The sequence below is a fragment of the Rhinolophus ferrumequinum genome, chromosome 22 (genome assembly GCF_004115265.2).
Source record: "Rhinolophus ferrumequinum isolate MPI-CBG mRhiFer1 chromosome 22, mRhiFer1_v1.p, whole genome shotgun sequence".
NCBI lineage: Eukaryota > Metazoa > Chordata > Mammalia > Chiroptera > Rhinolophidae > Rhinolophus > Rhinolophus ferrumequinum.
In genome coordinates this window covers 50,028,102-50,049,488 of record NC_046305.1, presented here as the reverse complement: position 1 = coordinate 50,049,488, position 21,387 = coordinate 50,028,102, and the positions used below count along the sequence as shown (strand labels likewise).

The 21,387-nt window shown below is 42.2% G+C and overlaps 1 protein-coding gene across 1 annotated transcript in view; it reads left to right on the top strand.

The window, feature by feature from the left end:
• RNF115 (ring finger protein 115) overlaps positions 1-17,939 on the top strand; it is a 53,523-nt gene extending 35,584 nt beyond the window's left edge. Inside the window, exons 5-9 of the mRNA XM_033093076.1 lie at positions 11,317-11,388; positions 12,517-12,589; positions 13,507-13,600; positions 15,474-15,589; positions 16,271-17,939. Of these exons, the coding sequence (XP_032948967.1) occupies positions 11,317-11,388; positions 12,517-12,589; positions 13,507-13,600; positions 15,474-15,589; positions 16,271-16,402 (487 nt within the window). The 3' untranslated portion in view covers positions 16,403-17,939. The remainder of the gene's footprint in view (positions 1-11,316; positions 11,389-12,516; positions 12,590-13,506; positions 13,601-15,473; positions 15,590-16,270) is intronic.
• The last annotated feature ends 3,448 nt before the right edge of the window (positions 17,940-21,387 follow it).

The window sequence follows — 21,387 nt, the reverse complement described above, 5'->3', positions numbered from 1 at the left end:
CTCAGATTAGTATATAGGTGATGTTTATCTATCAAGATTCAGAAGATACTGAAAGGGAATGGTCAAGTATATTGGGTGCCATTAGGATTCAAAAAGACCCCAATAGATTGGAGCAATGGACTTAACATGAAATTTGTTAGGGGTAAAGGTTGTTGTGGCTGCAAAAACATTCATGCAACAACTGTTTACTGAGTGTCTTTGATGCCAGGGCATTTGTACTGACACTGGGGTGACAATGGTGACCCTTGATCTCATGGATCCCACTTAGTAGGGATAATGGACAAGTTTTTCTAAGTGTTTGCCCTATGCATAGGGTTGTGCTGCATGCTTTATCTGCTTGTCTCATTTCACCCGTATGAATTAGTGGGTGCTATTGCTATTGCCATTTATGTAAGAGGAAACTGAAACTCAGGGAATTAAAGTAAGCCGGATGGGTGGGGGACCCAGGACTTGAGCCCAGGGATAGGAATCTAGAACCGCATTATCCGATAGAGCAGCCACCGGCCACATGAAGTTATATCAGTATAAAATAAAAGTTAATAAAGTTAATAAAGTTCCGGTCACACTAGCCACATTTCCAGGGCTCAGTAGCCAGAGATAGCTAGGTTATAGAACAGTTCTCTCATCTCAAAGTCCTATTGGGTAGTTTTGTTCTAATGCCTACACTTCCTCCCACACACGCCTTCTAGACTTTACTATTAATATTTTACCCTAATTGTTTTGTCACATATCTATCCATCTGTTTGTTCATTAGTTTATCTTACGTTTTGTGAATTTCAGTTAGTTTCAGACATTCCTTAGGACAATTATAGGGTATGGCAGTCCAATTTAATGGGATTGTCTAGGCCAAAAGCCAATGTAATCTTAGAGCGTTTTAATAACTTGCGCGCTCAGAGGTGAATCCACTGTGTCCTGTGCCAGTTAAATCGCCTGTAGATTCCTTTCCTTTCTCCGATTGTTGAACGCCTCTGCTACGGTTCTTCTAAACTATTACCTCCCGTGCACTTTTTTTCCCTCCCACCCACCGTACTGCCAGTTTTGGATTAGTGCTGTGGTCTGCTTCTCCTTGCTCCTGTACCTGGGGTTCATGGCTCAGTACTGCCCGAGGAAAATCATTTAAATGAGCCCTTTGGTGCCCCTGCAACTGGTAAAGCGCATTTATTCTCCATCAGACTGTCAATGCTTTTGCTTCGTATTTATTTATTTATTCCCTTTCTTCTGGCCCCCGCCCTCTGGTTCAAGCCGTTGTTTCTCAGTCTAGTTGTGTAGGACACAGCTCCCTGGCCCATGCTGCTGTTACGAGCCTTGTGCTCCCCTCCAGCTGAGGCAGTCGGTCACCAGTTGTCGGTCGGCTGCCCGCCTTCCCTCTCACGATGGCTGCTGGCCACTCACTCTGGCCACTGGCCGCTCCTGGCAGCACGCAGCAATGACAGCAGCTCACGCTGACCGGCTGCTCACACAGCCCAGCTCCAGGAAGAGCTGTTGTTCAAAATCTTAGCTATAGAGGGTGCAGCTCACTGGCCCAGGTCGGAATCGAACTGGCGACCCTGGCGTTAGGAGCCTGGCACTCCAACCACCTGAGCCACCAGGCTGGCCCTTGATTCGTTTTTAAATTTGCATTCCCCTCAGAAATATTTTGAATTTTCACCGTATTTTACTCTCCAAATTACCGGTCCAGTAACTGATTCTCAGCAGCTGGCTTCTATTCTTCATTATGAAAATTGGGGACTTAGGTATGAACTCCCCAAATCCCTGTGCCCAGCTTCTCTACAGCAGTATTCTTCTGGTCTCCTCAGATGAGGTGTCCTTTCTTTTTTTTTCTTTCTTTTTTTAAAGCAACTCCATCAGCCCATGTTTCTGACCCATTTCTTTGACCTATTTCTTCTGGGATTTCGTTTCATCCATTTTCTTCTCCCTGTTCTTTTTTTCTCCCTTTACTGCCTCCTGCCTTGTCTCCCCCTTCCCACCCCATCCCTACTCCCACCCCCCACTTTAGTTCTGTGGGTATCAATTCTGGTGTACATTAGTATCACTGAGGATATTTTTTAAAATCTTGATTACCCCCGCCCCATTCTGATTTAATCATTCTGTGTGAGATTCAGGCATTGGTAATTTTTAAAAGCCCCTGAGGTTATTCTGATTGTAGCCAGAGTTGAGAATCACTGCTTTAGTTATTACCCAATCTCATTTCCTTCCCTTTTCAATAAAATTTCTTACGAGGAGTCTACGTTTACTTTCTGTACTCCCTCATCTGTCATTATTCCTGGCCCTCCTGTCACTAAAATCAACGGTGACTCAGTAGATACTTTGAAATCTTTATTGTATGGGTCCAGTTCACTGAATTCAACATTTTTGGTCTTTTTGTTCCCTCTTGAAATTTTGTACTTCTGACTTTCATGACATTAACATTTTCTTGATTCACCTCTTCTGACTTTTCCTTCTTGTGGATTCTCCCTAAGTATTTGTTTTCCCAAAGTGTTTCCTTCATTTTGCTTTTCCCCTTATTCTACGACAGAGTTCTTAACTTTAGGACTATTGACATTTGGGGTAATATTTTGTTGTTGGGGCTGTCTGTACATTGTAGGATGTTTAGCGGCATCCTTGGCCCTCTCTCTGCTATATGCAGTAACCACTTCCTCACCAGACTGACCTCCCCGCCAAGGTAACACAACCGAAAATGTCTCCAGATATTGCCAGATGTCCCTTGAGGAGCACATGTTGTCCCTGGTTGAGAACCCCTGCTCTGTAAGGTCTGGCCATTCTCAGGTTCTCTCACAGTTCTAATAATTGCCTGTGTACTGAAGACTCATAGATCTAAGTTTCTATTTTAACCTTTTCCCCTAATTTAAGACTTGAATAGACAACCTCTTGTTAGACATTTCCATCTGGATGGTCCACAGATACTCCCAACTCACCAAGATGGAAACTAAACTCTTTTCTTCCAAATTTACTCCCACATTACCCTTGCAGGATTGTCTACCTAGTTTTTCAAATCTGTATCCTCACTTTCCTGCTTAAAGTCCATTGTCACAGGGTCCAAAACTTCATAGACAAATCCCTCCATGATTTTGAATCCTCCCAGCCTCTGCAGCCTTGTTTCCTGTCAAGATTTTTTTTAGTTGCTGAATGGGAGAATTACCCTAATTTGTTCCTGCTCTTGTACGAATGCTTAAAAATGCAATGTGAATGCCCTCGGGCAGGCTTACCGTATATCCTGTCTGAAATCTAAGAGGAGAAGGTAACTTAACATCTATCAAATGCCTAGAATTGTTTAGGCACGGGGCTATATCCACTCTTTCAATAGAGCCCTTGAGCTGGGTACAGTTAAAGTAAGCAGGAGTCAAATTTTAAAATCTTCTGCTCAAAAATTCCTTTCAGACTAAAAATATCAATGTGAACATAGTAGCTTGAATCAGTCAGTACTCCTTGGTTGCTTTGCCTTTTTATTCCATAGGAAACTGGGGTCTCCTCTATCACTACATTGTCCCTTTGACTAACAGAGTGGGAGAAAGATTAAGCTTCCTGTTCTCACATGTCCTTTACAGATAATCGTCTTTATGTTACCTTAGTAACATGCAAGTAACATATAACCTGATTTAATGGTGGCTTCAACAAGAATGTTTTTCTTACACTTAACAAGTCTCTAGGTAGTTGGCAGCAGGTTAGTTCAGTGTTGCAACCAGGTTAGGGTTGGATCTCGGTGATTCTCTTGGTCTTTCCCTCATACTTCCTGCCTTAAGGTCTCATGCAGAAAGATAGGGAAAATAAGTGACATGCTATTTTAGATTAATTGTAACGTAGGATTAACATTTATTTTACATTAAACCATGTTTTAGCAATTTTCTGAGGATTTTGATCTTATCACTTATAAAACCATGGGCACCCACCCCCACCTTTTTTTGGGGGGGTGTTCGTAACTCAGTGATTTTGGCTCTAAATTAGTGTTTTCCCTGTTTTAGACATTAAGTACTATTTTGATGAATTTTTCCCTCTCTATCAATATTATTTGATGTTTTTATTAAATAGACCTACCTGTTTTTTAGCTTATTTGTAAACATTGACTATATATTCATTAGCTGTTTTTTTTCACTCATCTTTCTTGCCAAGTGGAGACCACCTTCTGCTTAGGATCAGAAACTGTCAGAATTACTTTCCAAGGCTCTGACAGGTAGGCCATAGGCATGTAACCCATTCTCACCAATGGGACCTAAAGAGTCTGCTGGAAGGACTTCTGAGAAAAATTTTCTTCTCTTTTCTTCTCCTGAGGACAGTCCTAGCTCTTTACTTCCTGTGTAAGGATGTGATTCTTGGAGCTGCTGCAGCCATCTCGCAACCATGTGTGGGGGACATGGCTGACATGCTGAGGATGGCAGAAGGGAAAGATGGAAAGAGTGGTCTTTCATTGAGTTGCTAAACCAAACTTGGGACTGTTTGCCTCCAGACTATTTGTTAATTAAGGTAAATAAATGTCCTTGCAGTTTAAGTCATTTTTAGTCAGATGCCTGTTATTTGCAGCTGAATACATCTTTTAATTCTTACAGTTAATGTCAGCAGAAAAACATTTGCCATTAGTAGAAAGTAACCGTAAAAATACATTTAAACTGAAAGCAAAATTACTGAATTCTAAAAAACAAACTGAAAAAAAATTAAGATTGAACTGCATTTCGTTCCTAAAGTAGGTTCCTGCCTGCTTCTCCCAATTTTATTCCATACCTCTTCTCCCCTTGCTCTCTCCCTTCTAACTGTACTGGCCTTTTAAGTGTCCCACGGAATCTCTGTTCCCTTTATCCGCAGGCTTTTGCACATTTTGGTTTTCTCTGGGTTGCTGGAATGTTCTGCCCCCCCCCCCCCCACCTGACCCAACCCCGTTCCTTAGGTTAATTCAGACCTATCCCTTGGATATCAGTTCCTTGGGTATTACCTCCTCTGGGAAGCTTTTCCTGATACTCCTACTTGGTCCCTGAGTATATCCTCACAGAACTCTGTGTACTGCTTTTTAGCCTTAGTCACAGAAGCAGTTTAATTTTTTGTGTGATTATTTAATGTCTCTCTCTCTTCCCCACCAAACTGTAAGTTCCAAGAAGGCAGGGACCATTATTCCTCCAGAGCCTAACATAATACCTGGTATGTAGTACATCCTGAAATATTTACTGACCAACTGAGAGAAAGAAAACATTCTCCACAGTTTAAAGATATAATATGTTAGTGAATTTATGCATTTTCTCTTGAATGTAACTTTTGCTGCTCGGAATTTTCAGTTTGTCCCCCAGGTAGTATTAAATTGGATTCCAGTGATTGCCCGAGTTAAGAGTGGGGGGGTGGCGAATGAGGATGAGTTACTGTTAATTTCTTCCAGCCATTGAATATTGTGGGGAGATTTTGAGGTTCTTTGGGTTCTCCAGCTCTGCAAATCCTCAGCGATACCATGTTCTCGGTCTCTGACTTTGACGTAAGAAATGTGGCAGCTTTTGAATTAAATGTATAACCATTGAATTTGTTTTTTAAATGTCCCTATTATGTAAAATCACCTCATGGTAGTACAGCTACCTTCAAAAACATCGCCCTAACATTTTCATTCTAGGTACACATTTAGGGAAAAAATAGCCAACCATTAGAGATGTGTACAAATTACTAAAATTTTTTTGCTATGTTTATATGGAAAATAAAAAATCCAGTTTATGTACCTGTTTGTACTTGTGATTTTTCTCATAGTTTTGTGAGGATAGGGATAGTATCTAATTTTCTTCACGTAACAGTGCATCTTGTCCATCTTTCCATGTCATTACTTACAGAGCTGCCAGATCTGTCACATTTAAACATAAAACTAGAATTCCATTTTACAAATAGTAGAATAATTAATTTAGATAATTCCCCAATGATGGACATTGGGGACCTTGTATATTTTCTTTTCATCATTATAAGTTAAGCCATACTGAACTGACAGTCCTTCTTGTTTGTATATTTTTGTATGTCTGTGAAAGTGTGTTTCCATATTTTCCATTCTTTTCTCACTACTTCAGTTTGGGTATATGCTGTTGACCCACTTTCAGTATAATTAATCTTTTATCTTTTGTTAAACCTATTGAATGAATTCTTTATTGCAGATGTAATATTTTTCATTGTAAAATTTCAATTTGTTTGCCATATGGATTCAGATTCTTGGGTGAAATGCTCCATTTTTAGTGAACGTATAGCTAAAGCCCTTTTTCTGTAACCAGTATCTGGACCACCTGATTCTATTTCTGTTGTCTATCTTTTCTTTTTGATTTTTGGTCATTGGTTTTATCATCTGGCGTGTCTAGTGATTTTTGGTTGACTATAGATTGTATAAGAAAATACTAGAGGCTCTAGACAATGTTACTTTTCTCTAGAGAGGGTTTGCTCTTTTCTTCCTGCACATGTAGAATGGTGGATGATCACTTTGGTTCTTTCAGGGACTGTGTTAAGTCAAGACTGGGTTGCAGCCCTGAGGAGGATGGCCTACCTGGGACTCATCCCTGGCCTCCGGAGGTTTCAGTTCAGAGCCTGATATATTCTGTAGGACCCTTCCTCCGGTGGGTCCTGAACTCTCATTTTGGTCTCCTGAGAATCCTGCAAAGTTCGGCTCTAGTTTTCAAAGGTTTCCACTTAAGTTTTTTATTTGCTGCCCTGTATTGTCTCGGATTTGGTAAATGTTCTGAAGGGAAAATTGCTTTGTGCTTGAGGCCTCCCGAGTCTTTGCCAAAAGATGTGAATTCGCTGTGTCCCTCACCGAAGCTTTGCACAGGCTTCTCAGCCCTCTGCTCTTGCCCAGCCTCAGCAAATGCAGTCACGGAAGTTGGTTCCTTCTTCCAAGGTTATCCCCTCTCTGTAGAGTCTAAACCCCTCTACTTGTCATTGCCTTAGCAGCTCTACTCTGCCTTCAAATGAATTTTCTAAATTGTTTTAGGTATTGGTACTTGTCTGCTGTCAACTGCTTTATCTCACCTGAGGATGAACAGCTGTGGAAATGTTTTTGTAGGATGAAATTCTAAGAGAGAAGATGCTAGGTGAAAGGGTCTACCATTTAAAAATTGATATTGTCAAATTGCCCTTCTGAAAGGCTGTAACTATTCTCACTTGTGGTATTTAAAAGTGCACTGTACATCCTTACCAAATTAGATGTTATCAGTCTTTATCTTTCCTAATCTGATAGACAAAAACACGATCTTTTGTCTTAATCTGTGTCTCCGATTTTTTCCCTTGACCTAAGCTTATTTTTATATAACTATTGGATATTTATATTTGTTCTTCTATGAGTTATTAATATCTTTTGCCCAGTTTTCCTATTACAGAGTTAAAAAAAATTGTAGGAGTCATCTCTGTGTAGTAAAGATTTAATCTTTTGTATATACTGTAAATATAAATTTCTAGTCTTTCTTTTGTATTGTCCTTGGTAACTTGTATAGATGTTTTTAATTTTTAAGATATCAGATCTTTCAATCTTTTAGATTTCACACCATGTTTAAAAAGCCTCTTTGTTCCAAGATTTAAACATTTATTGCTATATTTTCTCTAGTACTTCTTTATCTAGTGTGTTTTGGTGGTACTAGACAGAACTCTTGGTTATAAGCAGTAGGAGTCCAGTTTAATATAACTTGAAAAAATTAGAATGTATTGTTTCATATAACTCAGATGATTCTTGGCAATATCAGACCCAATATCTCCCCATTATAACAAATACAATGCCCTCTCTTAACTATCCTGATTTGAAATTCATTGATTATATAATCCATAAAATGTCATTTTAAAAACTATATACGTGTGTGTGTATATGTATATGTGTATATATGTATACATACATATATACACATATACATATACACACACGTATATAGTATAAAGGGGAAATAAAAAGATAGTAATATATGAAAAATAGGTGTTTTAATTTATACATGTGTGGCTGTGACTATTTTGGGAGACAAAATGAAATATCAGAGGCTGGCTTCTGTGTATAGAATCGTTATGAATGTGGTAGTGCCTGTCTGGCAGCAGCCATGAGTAAGCCAAGGTGGGCGCTTCCAAGGACATCCAGGAGCTGTGGAGGAAGAAGCAGTCCGATCTAATGTGCGTTCTTCTCGGCATGCTGCTGGCAGTACTGCCTGTGCTCTGCGCTCCACAGGGACACAAGGTTATGTCATATATCAGATTTGTGTGCACCATGGGGGCCGCAAATGCCCAGTTCCTTGAGGATGGATGCAACCTGTGACAAACCTGTCTATCGTGCTGTTAACCAGCGAAAGTGCTCGAAGCCTTCAGTCTGTTGCTGAGGAGTGAGCTGGATGCCACTGTCGGGCTCTGAAGAGTCCTAACTTCTTACTGGGTTGGTGAAGATTTCATATAAAAATTCTTTGAGGTTACCCTCATGGATCCATTTCACAGAGCTCTCAGAAGAAGTTCTGATACTCAGTGGATCACCAAACCAGTCCACATGCACAGGGAGATGGCAGGGCTGCCATCTGCAGGCTGCAAGAGCCGTGGCCTTGGCAAGGGCCAAAAGTCTCACCACACTGTTGGTGTTTCTCGGCCTGCGCCTTGGAGAAGGTATAGTACTCTCCAGCTCCACCGTTACTGCTAATAGAAGTAATGTTTATTAAATTCTTACCTAATAAAATAAACTAAGACAGTTGTGTCTGCTTATAAGTGATTTTTATTGAGGAATTCAGTGCAATCCCTATCAAAATTTCAGTGGCATTTTTCAAAGAAATGAACAGTCCTAAAATTTTTATGGAAACATAAAAGACCCCTAATAGTCAAAGTGATCTTGAGAAAGAACAAAGCTGGAGGCATCATGTTCCCTGATTTCAAACGATGTTACAAAGCTATAGTAATCAAATCAGTGTGATATTGGCATACAAATTGGCAGACACATTTGTCATTGGCATGGAATAGCCCAGAAATGAGCATACTCGTCTACGGTCAATTGATTTATGACAAAGAAGCTGAGAATATACAATGGGAAAAGGACAGTCTCTTCAATAAATGGTGTTGGAAAACTGGACAGCTATGTGCAAAAGAATAAAACTGGATCCCTATCTTAAACGAGACACAATTCACCCGAAAAGGATTAAAGACTTGAATGTAAGACCTGAAACCATAAAGCTCATAGAAGGAAACAGGCGGTAAGCTTCTTGACATTGGTGTCGGTGATGACTTTTTTAGATTCCAAAAGCAAAGGCAATACAAGCAAAAATAAACAAGTGGGACTACATCAAACTAAAAAGCTCCTGCATACCAAAGAAAACCATCAACAAAATGAAAAGACAACCTACTGAATAGAAAATAATTTACAAGTTGTATCTGATAAAGGGTTAATATCCAAAATATAGAAAGAACTTGTATAACTCAATAGCAAAGATCTGAATAGACATTTTCCAAAGAAGACATGCATTGGCCAACAGTTACATAGAAAAGATGCTCTACATCTCTAATCGTCCGGGAAATGCAAATAAAAACCACAAGGAGATACCATCTCACACCTGTCAGAATGGCTGTATGAAAAATACAGGAAATAAATGTTGGCAAGGATGTAGAGAAAAAGGGAATGAACCCTTGTGCATTGTTGGTGGAACTGTAAATTGGTACAACCACTATGGAAAGTAGTATGCAGGTTATTTTAAAAATTAAAAATAGAACTACCATATGATCCAGCAATTCCGCTTCTGGGTATTTATCTGAAGAAAACAAAAACAGTGATTCAAAAAAATGCGTGCCTCCCCCTCACCCCCATCCCGCCCCGTGTTCATTGCAGCATTATTTACAGTAGCCAAGATACGGACAGAACCCAAGTGTCTTATCCATGGATGAATGGATAAACGAAATAGCATATACACACAATGGAATATTCAGCCATAAAAATAAAAAATGAAATCTTGTCATTTGTGACAACATGGATTGACCTTGAGGGTATTATGGTAAGTGAAATAAGACACAGAGAGACAGATACTAGATGATCTCCATGTGAATTCTTAAACAAAAAACCAAGTTAATAGAACAGGTTAGTGTTTGCCAGAGCGGGTGGGGAAAATGGGTGAATAGGGTCAAAAGGTATAAACTTCCAGTTATCAAATAAATAATGGGGATGTAACGTACAGCATGGCGACTCCATCATCAGGGAAGTGCAAATCAGAACCACAATGAGATTATAGTTTATTATAGTTAATCATAGTATTATAGTTAATAATACTGTATCGTATATGTGAAAGTTGCTAAAAGAGTAGATCTTAAACATTCTCATCACAAGAAAATTTTGTAACTATACCTGGTGATGAATGGTAACTAGTCGTATTGTGGTGATCATTTGCAATATACAAACATGAAGTCATTATGTTGTAGACCTGAAACTCGTATGTCAATTACGCCTCAATAAAATAAAAAGTCTCCAAGTCCAGCCTACACTTAAGAGAGGAGTGTAAAATAATTTTTGGATATGTTTTAAAAGAAACAAATAGTGTAGTTAGCTATTGGTGAGCCTTAGGAATAGGGAGGGTCTAATTGACTATTGCCATTGTTACATTGATCAGCCTAAAAAGTGGGAATTCGGGGGTTAAAAGTACCTATCATGTCATTTATAACTCAGTAAAGGGGTGTGTGTGTGTGTGTGTGTATGTGTGTGTGTAGGGGGGAGTGCATATCATTCAGAAAACAGGAGACCTAGGGGAAAATTTCCTTCAGTGATTTTCTTTTGCTGAGACATTACCCCATTATCTCTGAGTAACAAAGACAAACTCATTAGGATGAAGTACTGGATAGGTGTGCCATCTTGTAGCATTCAGAACGACAAGTTTCAAGTGTGTATTTGTGTTATAAGTATCTGAAACGCCTGATATACATGTTGATAGGTGTTTGTACTATGGAATTCTCAAAAAAAAATTCTTTAAGGGCCCATTAAATACTATCTTAAGGAGAAACCCAATGTGTGAAACATAAAAATGGAACTACCCTTGTGACAGGGAGATGGGCCCAGAATCCCACTGACTTAGCATCCTTTTCAGTCTCCTCATATTGCTGCCAGGGATCCAGAGAACACAGTTTGAAAACTGTACCGTACAATCAGATCCCTTTCCAGCCTAATTCACAAAAATCTATTGATATATAAGGCAACACAGGTCAGGAAGATAGCCATAATAGCAAAGTAACACTGGACCAGGTAGCAGACTGATTTCTGGTGCTATCTTATTTTGTAATAGTCAGTGAAAAACCACTGGGGCTTGGGGAAGGACTTGGTGATTGGTCAGCTATGGATAGTTACACTTACATTAGTTTGTTGTCTTACCTAATTTTTTTCTCCTCCGACAGAATAATACAACAGTTCTTTGCAGGATTTTTTGCAAATTCTGCAGTTCCTGGGTCCCCACACCCTTTTTCCTGGTAAGTAACTACTTGCCTTCTGTCTTACTCTGCTGAAGTAGTATTATTTTAGGTACTATAGTATCCATGCTATAGTGAGAAAGAGAGAGCTGTGTAGGTGAGTACATGGATGTGGTTGGCCGGCTATTAGACTGCCATTTGCTGAGCCCTGTCTTAATCAGAACTTGTTTTTTTGTTCAGGCTCACGAGGGCCCAGGATGTCTGGGCACTGGATGTGTCTGATTCTGGGTTGTGTTGAGGTGTGAAATGAGATGGTCTCTGTCAGGCTTGCTTTCTAATTTACAGGTTTCTCCTCATTTTATGGGAAGATTTTATTCCTTAAGAATTTCTGAAATTGAAAACATACCTTGACTTCCTTTATTCAAAGTAAGAAGGTTTGTCAGAAGAAAGAAAAGCGTGTATAATTCAGTGACACTTCTGTACAGTGGGCGTTAAAGATGGAATTGCCTTTCCTCTGGACAATTATTTCACCACTTCTGACTTTACCCCAGAAGGCGTCTTGCTCAGAAGGACCTCAGTTCATCCACATAGTTACCCTGTTTCTCAGCCTCTAGTTTCTCTACACGTTCTCCCCCAAAGAGTGTGGACATCTGTCAACCAGGGCAGTGTACCAGCCGCTCAAATAGAGGTGCTGGCAAGTCTCTTGCAATTGCTGTAAGCTGTGCTTCCGAGAGACTGCCACGGCTGCTTCTCTGCTTGAAAGGTCCTGTTTGTCCAGGACCATGTCAGCCTCTTCGCATAAGGGAAGCCTGCTCGATCTGGGCAGTCAGTCACAAAGGGAAAACTCGCCTTAAAAAGCAGTTCCATCCATCAGTGTCAGTGGGCGCAGAGAAGACAAACTTTTCTAACCAGTGAGTCAGTCTTTTGGCTCCTGTGTGTCATGTATTTTAGGCAGCTTCACATTTTAGTTTCCATTCAGTGTAGTAAAAACTCCTAGAGAATGAGGGACTACCTCTGGGTAATCTGTTTGACCTTGAAAATATTGAGAAATTCTTTGCCACTTGATTCGAGAGAACCAGTGATTTTTCCGGGGCTGAGAGAGAACAGGATCCCTCTGCCAGTTGGTTTTCTGTGCTGCGAGGTAGGGCTGCTCACTCCATCTAATGCTGTGTCTCATTTCATGTACAGGAGCGGGATGCTGCACTCCAACCCGGGAGACTATGCCTGGGGTCAGACAGGGCTCGATGCCATTGTAACCCAGGTGAGGAGCTGCCTTCGGAGGGTGTCTGTCAGTGGGTCTCGTGCCACAGGCTCCCTGCTCTCCTTCTGCTGCTTTCTGAAATGGGAGTCACTCTGCTTTCCCTAATGTTTTGAGCTGGTGGGTTTGCACTTTACTAAAGGGATAAACGGTGTACGGGTTTAGCTCGGCATCCATGTAGCTTCTAGATCCGAGGGGCTTTCCAGAAGATGGCTTCGCGTCCATAGGAAGGAAAGACAAAACAGTATTTTGTAGTTTGGGCCTCTCATTCAGTCCTGTGATGATCCTTTTAACAACTACTTCACAGAAAAGGAGGGTCTCACTTGCTGAAGCAGGGATTTCTGCTAGATGGGGCAAAGTAGGGGAAGGAAGCAGAGACGAAGGTATTCCCTTGCCAAACGTGTGTAATGGCTTCCACTTGTTTATGTTTATTATTTTAATTTAATTGGTTTTCATTTCTCTTTTGGATTGCTGAGAATAGAAAGCATATGGTTTATATCCAAGTCTTATAGGCAGTAATTTACCTATTTCTTGGCTTACCTTATGCTATTTTCCATACTCCCACCCTTTTCTTCCTTCCAGCAGAGTGAAGTTTTGGGACAAGTTAAGTATCACGTTTGGTTAAGCTGTAGTTTTATTCATGACATCACAACCCTTTTACTGCCTCTGAAGTTGCTTTATGCCCAGAGGTGCACCTTGCAATGATGGGTCTGTCTGTAGAGTTACACTCATGTCCCTCTGAAATTATAAAGCAATTCTCAGGGTTCTGGCAGCAGGAAAGGTGAAACCTGTGCCTCCCAGAGCCTTGCAGAAGTAAGAGCAACAAACATTTCTAATATCTACACTCTTTGTTCTCAGCTGGAACAGCTCACTCCTCAGGAATAGTGAGATGTCTACTATTTCTTTTTCTGTTTTTGTAGCTTTTAGGACAACTGGAAAACACAGGGCCTCCCCCAGCTGACAAGGAAAAGATCACGTCTCTTCCAACAGTGACAGTAACTCAGGAACAAGTTGGTAGGTTCATTTTCGTAATTATTCTGTCATCTTCTGATCTGTGTTCAAAATTCTAGCATCTTTCTATGCTAAGGATTTTCAAGTGAAGCTACAGCTCTCCTAAAATTCCTGCCTGGGTGCCAGCTATGGAAGGTACCTCCCCTCTTTGGGGTTGGTCGACAGGTATTTCCTGAGCAATTACTATGTCCCTTTTCTAAATGCCATGCAGGAAATTTAAAAGTACAAAAATACATAAGACTTGATTTCTTGAAGAACTTACTAGGGGAAGCAGGAGTCACCAGTGATTAGATAACAGTGAAAAAATATTGTTGAGCAAATGCTACTGACTTGGGAGAAAGAGGAAGAGGAAAAAATGAGAGCCTGGGAATTTGTTTCACATCTTCTGTGCCAGATACAGTTAAGTACATTAGACGTAGATATTTTATTTATAAGCACTAGAGGAATTCAGTGATAAAGGGCATTCTTTTGGATTGGGAGTTTTCTTTCCCCACACATTCCAGTTTAGAGTAGAAAAGATTTTAAAGACAGGATGGGCCGTCATTCTATTTAAGGAAAAGTGAACCGATGTAAAAATGTCAGCATGGACATAGTGTTTGAATCAGGTATGAGGAGAGTGACCTCATTAGACCTGAAATAGAATCTGGTTTAGGGAGTAATGGGAGGTATGACTGGATAGGAAGGGGGGGTTGCGGGGGTGGGGCTTTGTTAGAGGACGTTGACACTGGCAGAGTAGTTAGGAATGGATATTTTAGGTAGTCGGTAAGTTTTGTAGGTTCCCAAACGGAGGAATGAGGGCATTTCAGTGGCCTTCAGAGCAAATTTGTTTGGAGGTGGCGTCTAAAGTAGATTGGAAGGGGGAGGAAGCAGGAACAGGAATTGAAGGGGCTGCTGCAGCATCCAGGGGGGGTCCAGGTGATGCTGGCAGTGCTAACAGAAAGGAAAGAGCATTTTGAAGAAGGGCTTTCATCGCTGATTGCATACTGGGATGAAGAAAGGGAGAGGGTCAAAGATGATTCTCAGGTTTTTCAGCTTTGTAACTACAGAGGGTGCCGCCATCATCAGAGGTGAGGGGATTGTGAGCAGGCCCTGCTTTGGGTAAGGAGGTGATGATTGCGGTTTTGAGGTGCCAAGTGAAGGTGAGCTGGGAATTTCTATGGCGCTGGTCCCGAAGTGTAGGGTGTATTTGTTGGGTTGAAGGCCTGACGTCAGGGTACTACCTGGGAGGCTGTTAAGTTGACTCAGCGTAAGAAGTAAGAAGTGAACCGCTAGAATGAGGGCAGAGGTGGTGGGGAGGGAGAGGAAGGGGTGAGTCCACTTCAATGGTTAGTCTTACTGCAATGCCTGCGGGGGGGGGGGGGGGGGGGGGGGCTTGCAGCAGCCCCGCCCCTGGGGAGATGGACAGCTCGTGTTATTAGCCAGATCTGGGGGACTCCCCGTGGAGTTGGTAGCCATTTCCTCTGAGAAGGAGGGCTCGGAGCCTGCGCTGCCCCGGGCACTGCAGTCCTGGAGCACCACCTCCTGGTGCAGCCTTTAATTACCGCCGTGTGCCGAGGGCATTAGGCAGCCGCGCCGAAGGACGGTAGTGTGGGAAATCGTGGGCTTGCTGAGTGAGGCCCTCGATTGTGGTAACATTACCACTGTGTCTCTAAGTGCCAGCTGCCAGAGGGCTATCACACATTTGGGACGCTGCTGCTCCTGTTTCATTGAACAGATAATCTAAGCCCCGGTTTATTTCTCCCGACTCTTTACGTCGGAAAGTAGGCCTTGTACTTCCCATCTAGGTCTTATCAGAATAGGCCCATCCACCAGCCCTCCTTTTCATATCCGTCTGCTACCACTTGAAGTAACAAAAAGGCATTTCCTCCTCCAACAGATATGGGTTTAGAGTGTTCAGTGTGCAAAGAAGATTACACAGTAGAAGAGGAAGTCCGGCAGCTACCCTGCAACCACTTCTTTCACAGCAGTTGTATTGTGCCCTGGTTAGAGCTGGTGAGTACGGACAGCTCTCATCTGTGGTGGGGCATCTGTGCCTGTCACATCTTCCGGCAGGGGCGGGGGGGAGTGATTGAGAGTAAGGGCACAGTTCATGGAGAGCCGTGCAGATCGGATCTTAGTCCCTAGCTAACTCCTGTAGCACCATTACTTTGTTTTAGATCACTGCCTCTTTGGACTTCTGAAAGGGGTTAGCAAACTACAGACCACGGGTCACTGTGGGCTGCCATCTGTTTTTGTAAATGAGGTTTTATTGGCACACAGCGATGCTCATTTGTTTACAAACTGTCCGTGGCTACTTTCGTGCTACATCAGCAGAATTGAGTAGTTGCGACACAGGTGGTATAGAGCCTGCAGAGCCTAAAATATTTACTACCTGTCTTATTTACAGAAAAAGTTTGCTGACCCCTGCTCTAGGCCATCTCAGGTCACTGATTCTGTTCTGTTTGGTGTATGTGTTAGCTGTTGTTTCGCTGCTGGCCTAGAACTGTCAGTTCTGCTTAAAGTTCTGTTTGGGAGGCGTCCTGGTGTTGCACGTTGGAACCCAGTGTGCGCTGTGTGAGAATCATGCCCTTTTTGTTTTTCTGTCCGCTGACTCTCAGGGTTTCTGATGTGTTTAGTACCTCCAGCTTCTCAGGTCAGGTTGTTGACGTGGAGACCGATATCTTTCTGTTTCAGCATGACACATGTCCTATATGTAGGAAGAGCTTAAATGGTGAGGACTCTACTTGGCAAACCCAGAACTCTGAGGCCTCTGCAAGCAACAGATTTAGCAGTGACAGCCAGCTACATGATCGATGGACTTTCTGAAGCTAAAGACCGCATCTGAGCCAGGGCTGTGGTGGTCTTCTTACTGCAGCTGTAAATTGTATCACAACAAAAAGATAGTAGGTGGATTTAGGAATTGTATAAGAAACCCCAACCCATAATATTAATGCAATGAGTGTTTTTCTTCTCTAAATTTAAAGTTAGCATCTATAGATGGAATTGTATCTACAACCAAATGCCTCTCGTTCCTGAATTCAGAGTGGTAATTCTATTAAGTGTGAAACTTCGTTATGTGGGTTTCCCACCACCAGAATAGAATCAGTTCCTTAAGTCTAGCTAGGGTCCTGCTATCTGTCATGTTACGTTGTAATGGATGCTTTCACCTCCTGTCCCGCCTCCACTGACCGTCCATTAGTGTGTTTTTCGGTAAATACAGTGGAACTAGAGCCCTGAAGTGCTGCTGATGTGAAGTCCTCCTGTTTTAATTGTACAAAAGCATATATTCTTGGCCACATTAGCTGTGACTTGAGGTCAGGTTAATTCATGAATCTAACTAATGATTTTGTTTTGTCTTAAACCGTCAGAGAGCAAATCAAAGAAAAATTACAGTGGGAAGGGGAAAGTGGCATATTGTACCCTTTGGTTTTCTCATTTGAATTTTTACTGTCTGCTTCACAAGATGCTGTTTCGTCAGAAACCACCGTGACACGTCTTAGGAGTCTTCTGTTGGTAGGAATCTGATTCTGGATCCTTTTGGGAATGAGGGGAGCAGCAGACAGGCACAGAAAGACAAATGTTTGAAGTCTTTGGTTCTGAAGTTTTTTAACGCGCCCCAGCTCGTTGTTTACTGTCTTTTGTCCTTAAAATAATTTGTTTCACAGAGAGAATTATTTTATTACTGCTTCTTCTATAGCCATTTCACTGTTTTTAGTAATTCATTGGTCTTAAGGGATTGAGATTTTACATTGTCTCATTTTAATTTTTTAAGCCCTTTAATCATCTCTGAAACCTTTCTGTTGGCTTGGTTCTGGCTATACTTGGAGTCAAACTGATGATTGCAATCATGCCCAAAACAGCTTGGCCCACGAGAGCTATGGCTTGTTTTTTTTAGCCTGACAGTGTCCTGTGTACATGCATGTGCTCTTTGGAGCATTTGAAAATCAGAAATGTCCTTGCAACCTCAAAGTCTCAAAAGGAAATGATGGAGACACGTAAACACTGTTGGTGCACCCAATAGGGGGACCGAGGAAATGCCGTTTATATGGTCACATCAGCCCGTCTGATCATCAGCCCTTTGGAATGATCAGAACAGGAAAGCCACTTTTTGGTCAGTCTCTTTCTTGGCTAGGAGTCTTTTTCAGTTTTTGTTGACTATCATACATTATACACTGATTGGGGGGGGGGTAAGAAAAGGGGGTCAGAGATATCTTTGTACTTTGATAGATGATAAAGGAGTGGGGGAGGGAAGAAAGAAAGTGGGAGAGTGGCTTGCTGAATTAATAGCCTGCCTGTAAAAGTTGTGACCATAAGGTATGATTTAGGTTGGGCCCAGGGGGAATAAAAGTTGTTTTTTCATATGCCTCTCATGTCATACCTCTGTAGAGATTGTTTCTTTGGAGAATGTGAGCTATTTACTAAGGCTATTGAAATGTAGCCCCAAAATACACATTGGTTTTGAACGGGGTGGGGGGGAGGAGGGTGAAGAGATGTGGGTGGGGTGGGGTGAGGTATATTATGACTGTTTAATGGCCACTATTCAACTGTCTCAGAAAAATTATGACAGCCTGGAAAAATTTGTCTGCCTGTTAATGTGTGCAGGTGCCAGGATAGGCAGTTGTGTTTTTACTCATAATTGGAGAACTAGAAAGGATTGGAGTGGCTTCACTAAAGGATGAAACACACTGCTGGGTAGGGATTTACCTTTTCAGTGCACAGAATAGCAGGTAGCATCCGTCTCAGTTACCTGCAATCTTCCCTTTTTGCTCTGATAGAGGACAGTGAGGCTCATTTGGCCGTTTCCCAGACCCCTGCCACGTAAGGAAGCTGTGGTGCTTCTTCCTGGAATTGGCGCCCCTCGGACTTCCAGGTTCATTTAGGTTAAGGAGTGTTAGTCGGGGCTCTCTAGTGCAGCAGAGACTTACAAGAAGTTGGTTCACGTGATTATGGAGGCCAAGAAGTCCCCAGGTCTGCAGCCAGCGAGCCAGGGGGGGGTCGGTGGGGTGGTTCCAGCCTGACTCCAAAGGCCTGAGCATAGGCAAGTTGGTGGTGTAAGCTCCAGCCCCCAAAGCCAGCAAGTTCAAAACCCAAGAGGATCTGATGTTTCAGTGTGAGTCCAGAGACAGTAAAGGACTGACGTCCCCACCCATGTGGTCAGGGGGAGAAATTCTCCTTGCCGGGGCCAGAGTGTTGGCTTGTTATTCTGTGCAGGCCCTCAACTGATTGGATGAGGCCCCCCGCCCCCCACATTAGGGAAGGCAATGTGTTCTATTCAGTCCACTGATTTAGATAGTAATCTTATAAAAAATAGCCTCATGGATACATCCAGGGATAGTGTTTGACCGACTATCTGTGCATCCCATGGCCGAGTCAGGTTGACACATAAAATTAGCCATCACAAGAAAACTAGAAATGATGCACACAGCGGAATACTCCTCCTCCCACTTTTCTGCCAGGTGAACAGCGTGTGTATGGTAATGTCTGGCTTGCTGGGAGGGTTAAACAGTGGGAGTAATATATATGGGACGTGGACCAGGTTGCTTTGTGCATCACACCTTTTTTCCTCTTCAACCTAAATTCACCTGGAAGTGTGAGATGCCTCCCATTCTCGGAAGAAACATTGCGGATTCATTGGCCTAACACCAGAATGTGGCTGGAGTTAAGAGTTTATTTTTAGGAATGCCTTGCTCTTAAATGATTCAAAACATAGTTTAGATATAGTGCCCGCCTCAGAGGGGTACGTAACCTGGACTTTTCAGGTGTTTCATTCCTTGATAGCAGGAAGGCTTACAGACTCAGGAATCTGGAGCCTTCATAGGAGTCAAGAGAGTTGATTTAGCTCTCCCTGATTGTCGAAGAGAAGAGACAACTGTTGCAATTTCAGATCTTGGACCGGTAGAGTCTTGAGGCCTTCACATGTTAAATGGCCTACCCTTTGAGTCCCATGCAGAACTAAACGGATTTTTTAATTCATGAATGTCTTCTTTGTCTTGTCTGTTGTAATTTGAAATAAGGGGGAAGAAAACTATCTTTAGCACATAAATAGGAGAGGCTTTCTAGAAATTGGTAGACTTGAAAGTTGCGAGGTTGTACAGGGCAACTGCTTGCTTGCTTCTCAGGTAGTTTCCAGGCGGGTTAGTCTTAACTCATCTTCATTGGGTTGGTTCTGGCTGGACAGAACTGGTCAGTTGAGCAGGAAGGGCAGAGAAGGGAACTTTTAGCTGATAGATTACCAACATCTTTAAAGTTTCCAAGCTAATGCGTTGGGAACAGGGAGAAGGACTCATTCTGGCACAAAAAATTACTTATCCCTCAAAGTTCCTATTGGCAGTTCTCTGAAGAGTTGAGAAACTTGGAGAATCCAGAATGACATTTTGTCCCCGTTGGTATAGATCCTTGACTCTTCCCTTACAGTAATATTTTAATTTCTAAGAGAAAGGAATTATTCTAGGTGGAGAATGTGGAAATGGCTATAAATCAACAGCTTCCTTAGCTTATTCTAAATTTTAGTTAGAACTGAAATTTAGTTACAACTAAAATCATTGCTGCATAATGATTGAGCAAGTGCCCGTTAGATGTTTTCCTTGAGCACTACTGTCTCTGGTCCAATAATTAGCTCTCAAGTTAGAAGGAAGATTTTGGGGGAACACCCCCATCCCCAACAAGTCTCACTTTAAGTAGCTGTTAGAAAAATTCCATGTTTGTGTCTTTGTATTGCACTTTTGTATGTGTGTGTGGGTGTGTACATGTATATATTGACAGAGGCACACAGATGCACGTGTCACTCTAGAGGAAGAAAGAATGGAATGGGCACAGAGGTAACGTGAGTAGTATACCGCAGAGGGTTGTAGCCTCAGTCTGGTTCTCACTGCACATACCTCAGGCCCCCCTGTTTCTGTCGTTCTCGGTTACGGGACACAGTTGGCTACCCTGTACATGGTGTGGTGAAGGGTTCAGTAGAGAAAAAAGCCTTGTCATTTCTGAGGCTTTTCAAGAATAAATGGCTTTCATAACCCTTTGCTTCTGTATTACAGTAAATTGAACTCAAATACAATTACTGGTTTTTTTTTCCCTTCAATTTTCTTGATAAATTATTGCTACCAAATTGACTTCTCTCATGACTTGCATGCTTCATTTTCTCCCTGGTGTCCAGGTGCTGTTTCCTCAAGGAATACTAATTAAATATATCAGTTTAATGAGGAGGGAATCATAGTCTGTGTCTGTTCTAAACAACGAAACAGCCTCAGGGGTTTTTGGAGGTGAGGGCCACGTCAGAGTTGGATGTTACAGCTGATCTAGGCTAGCCATGCCATCTGGGAAGGAAGACAGATTTGGGGAGGAAAAGGAGCAGAGCTGGTAAGTAGATGGTTGGATGTTAGTGGGAAACCCTCTTTGGCCTGTGGTAGAGAGGTGGGAGGGTTAGAGTGCTATTTGCAAGAATAACCCAGTGGAGATTTGGGAGTTGGGCCACTAGCAGGAGAGTGCCCTTGGTGAGTTTCCAAAATGAGTGTCACATAAGCTGCAGGCAGTTGGGGGAAAGAAAGCTTTAAGGGGGTACACATCCCAAGTGGCTATCCTGTGGGAGGAAATTGTAATGATGCCAGTTTCTCAGCACTCAGGCTGGAAACCACAGGGCTGCTCCGGGGCTCTAAAATCCGAATGCAGAGTGTACAACTGGGGATACTTGCCAGGATCAAAATAGAGCCCTTGTCTGACCCAAAGGACATGGAGGTTTTGATCTCTCATACCTGCCAGACAGGTGGAATTATGGGCATGATACGTACAAACGTGGTTTTGCCAGATTACATTTA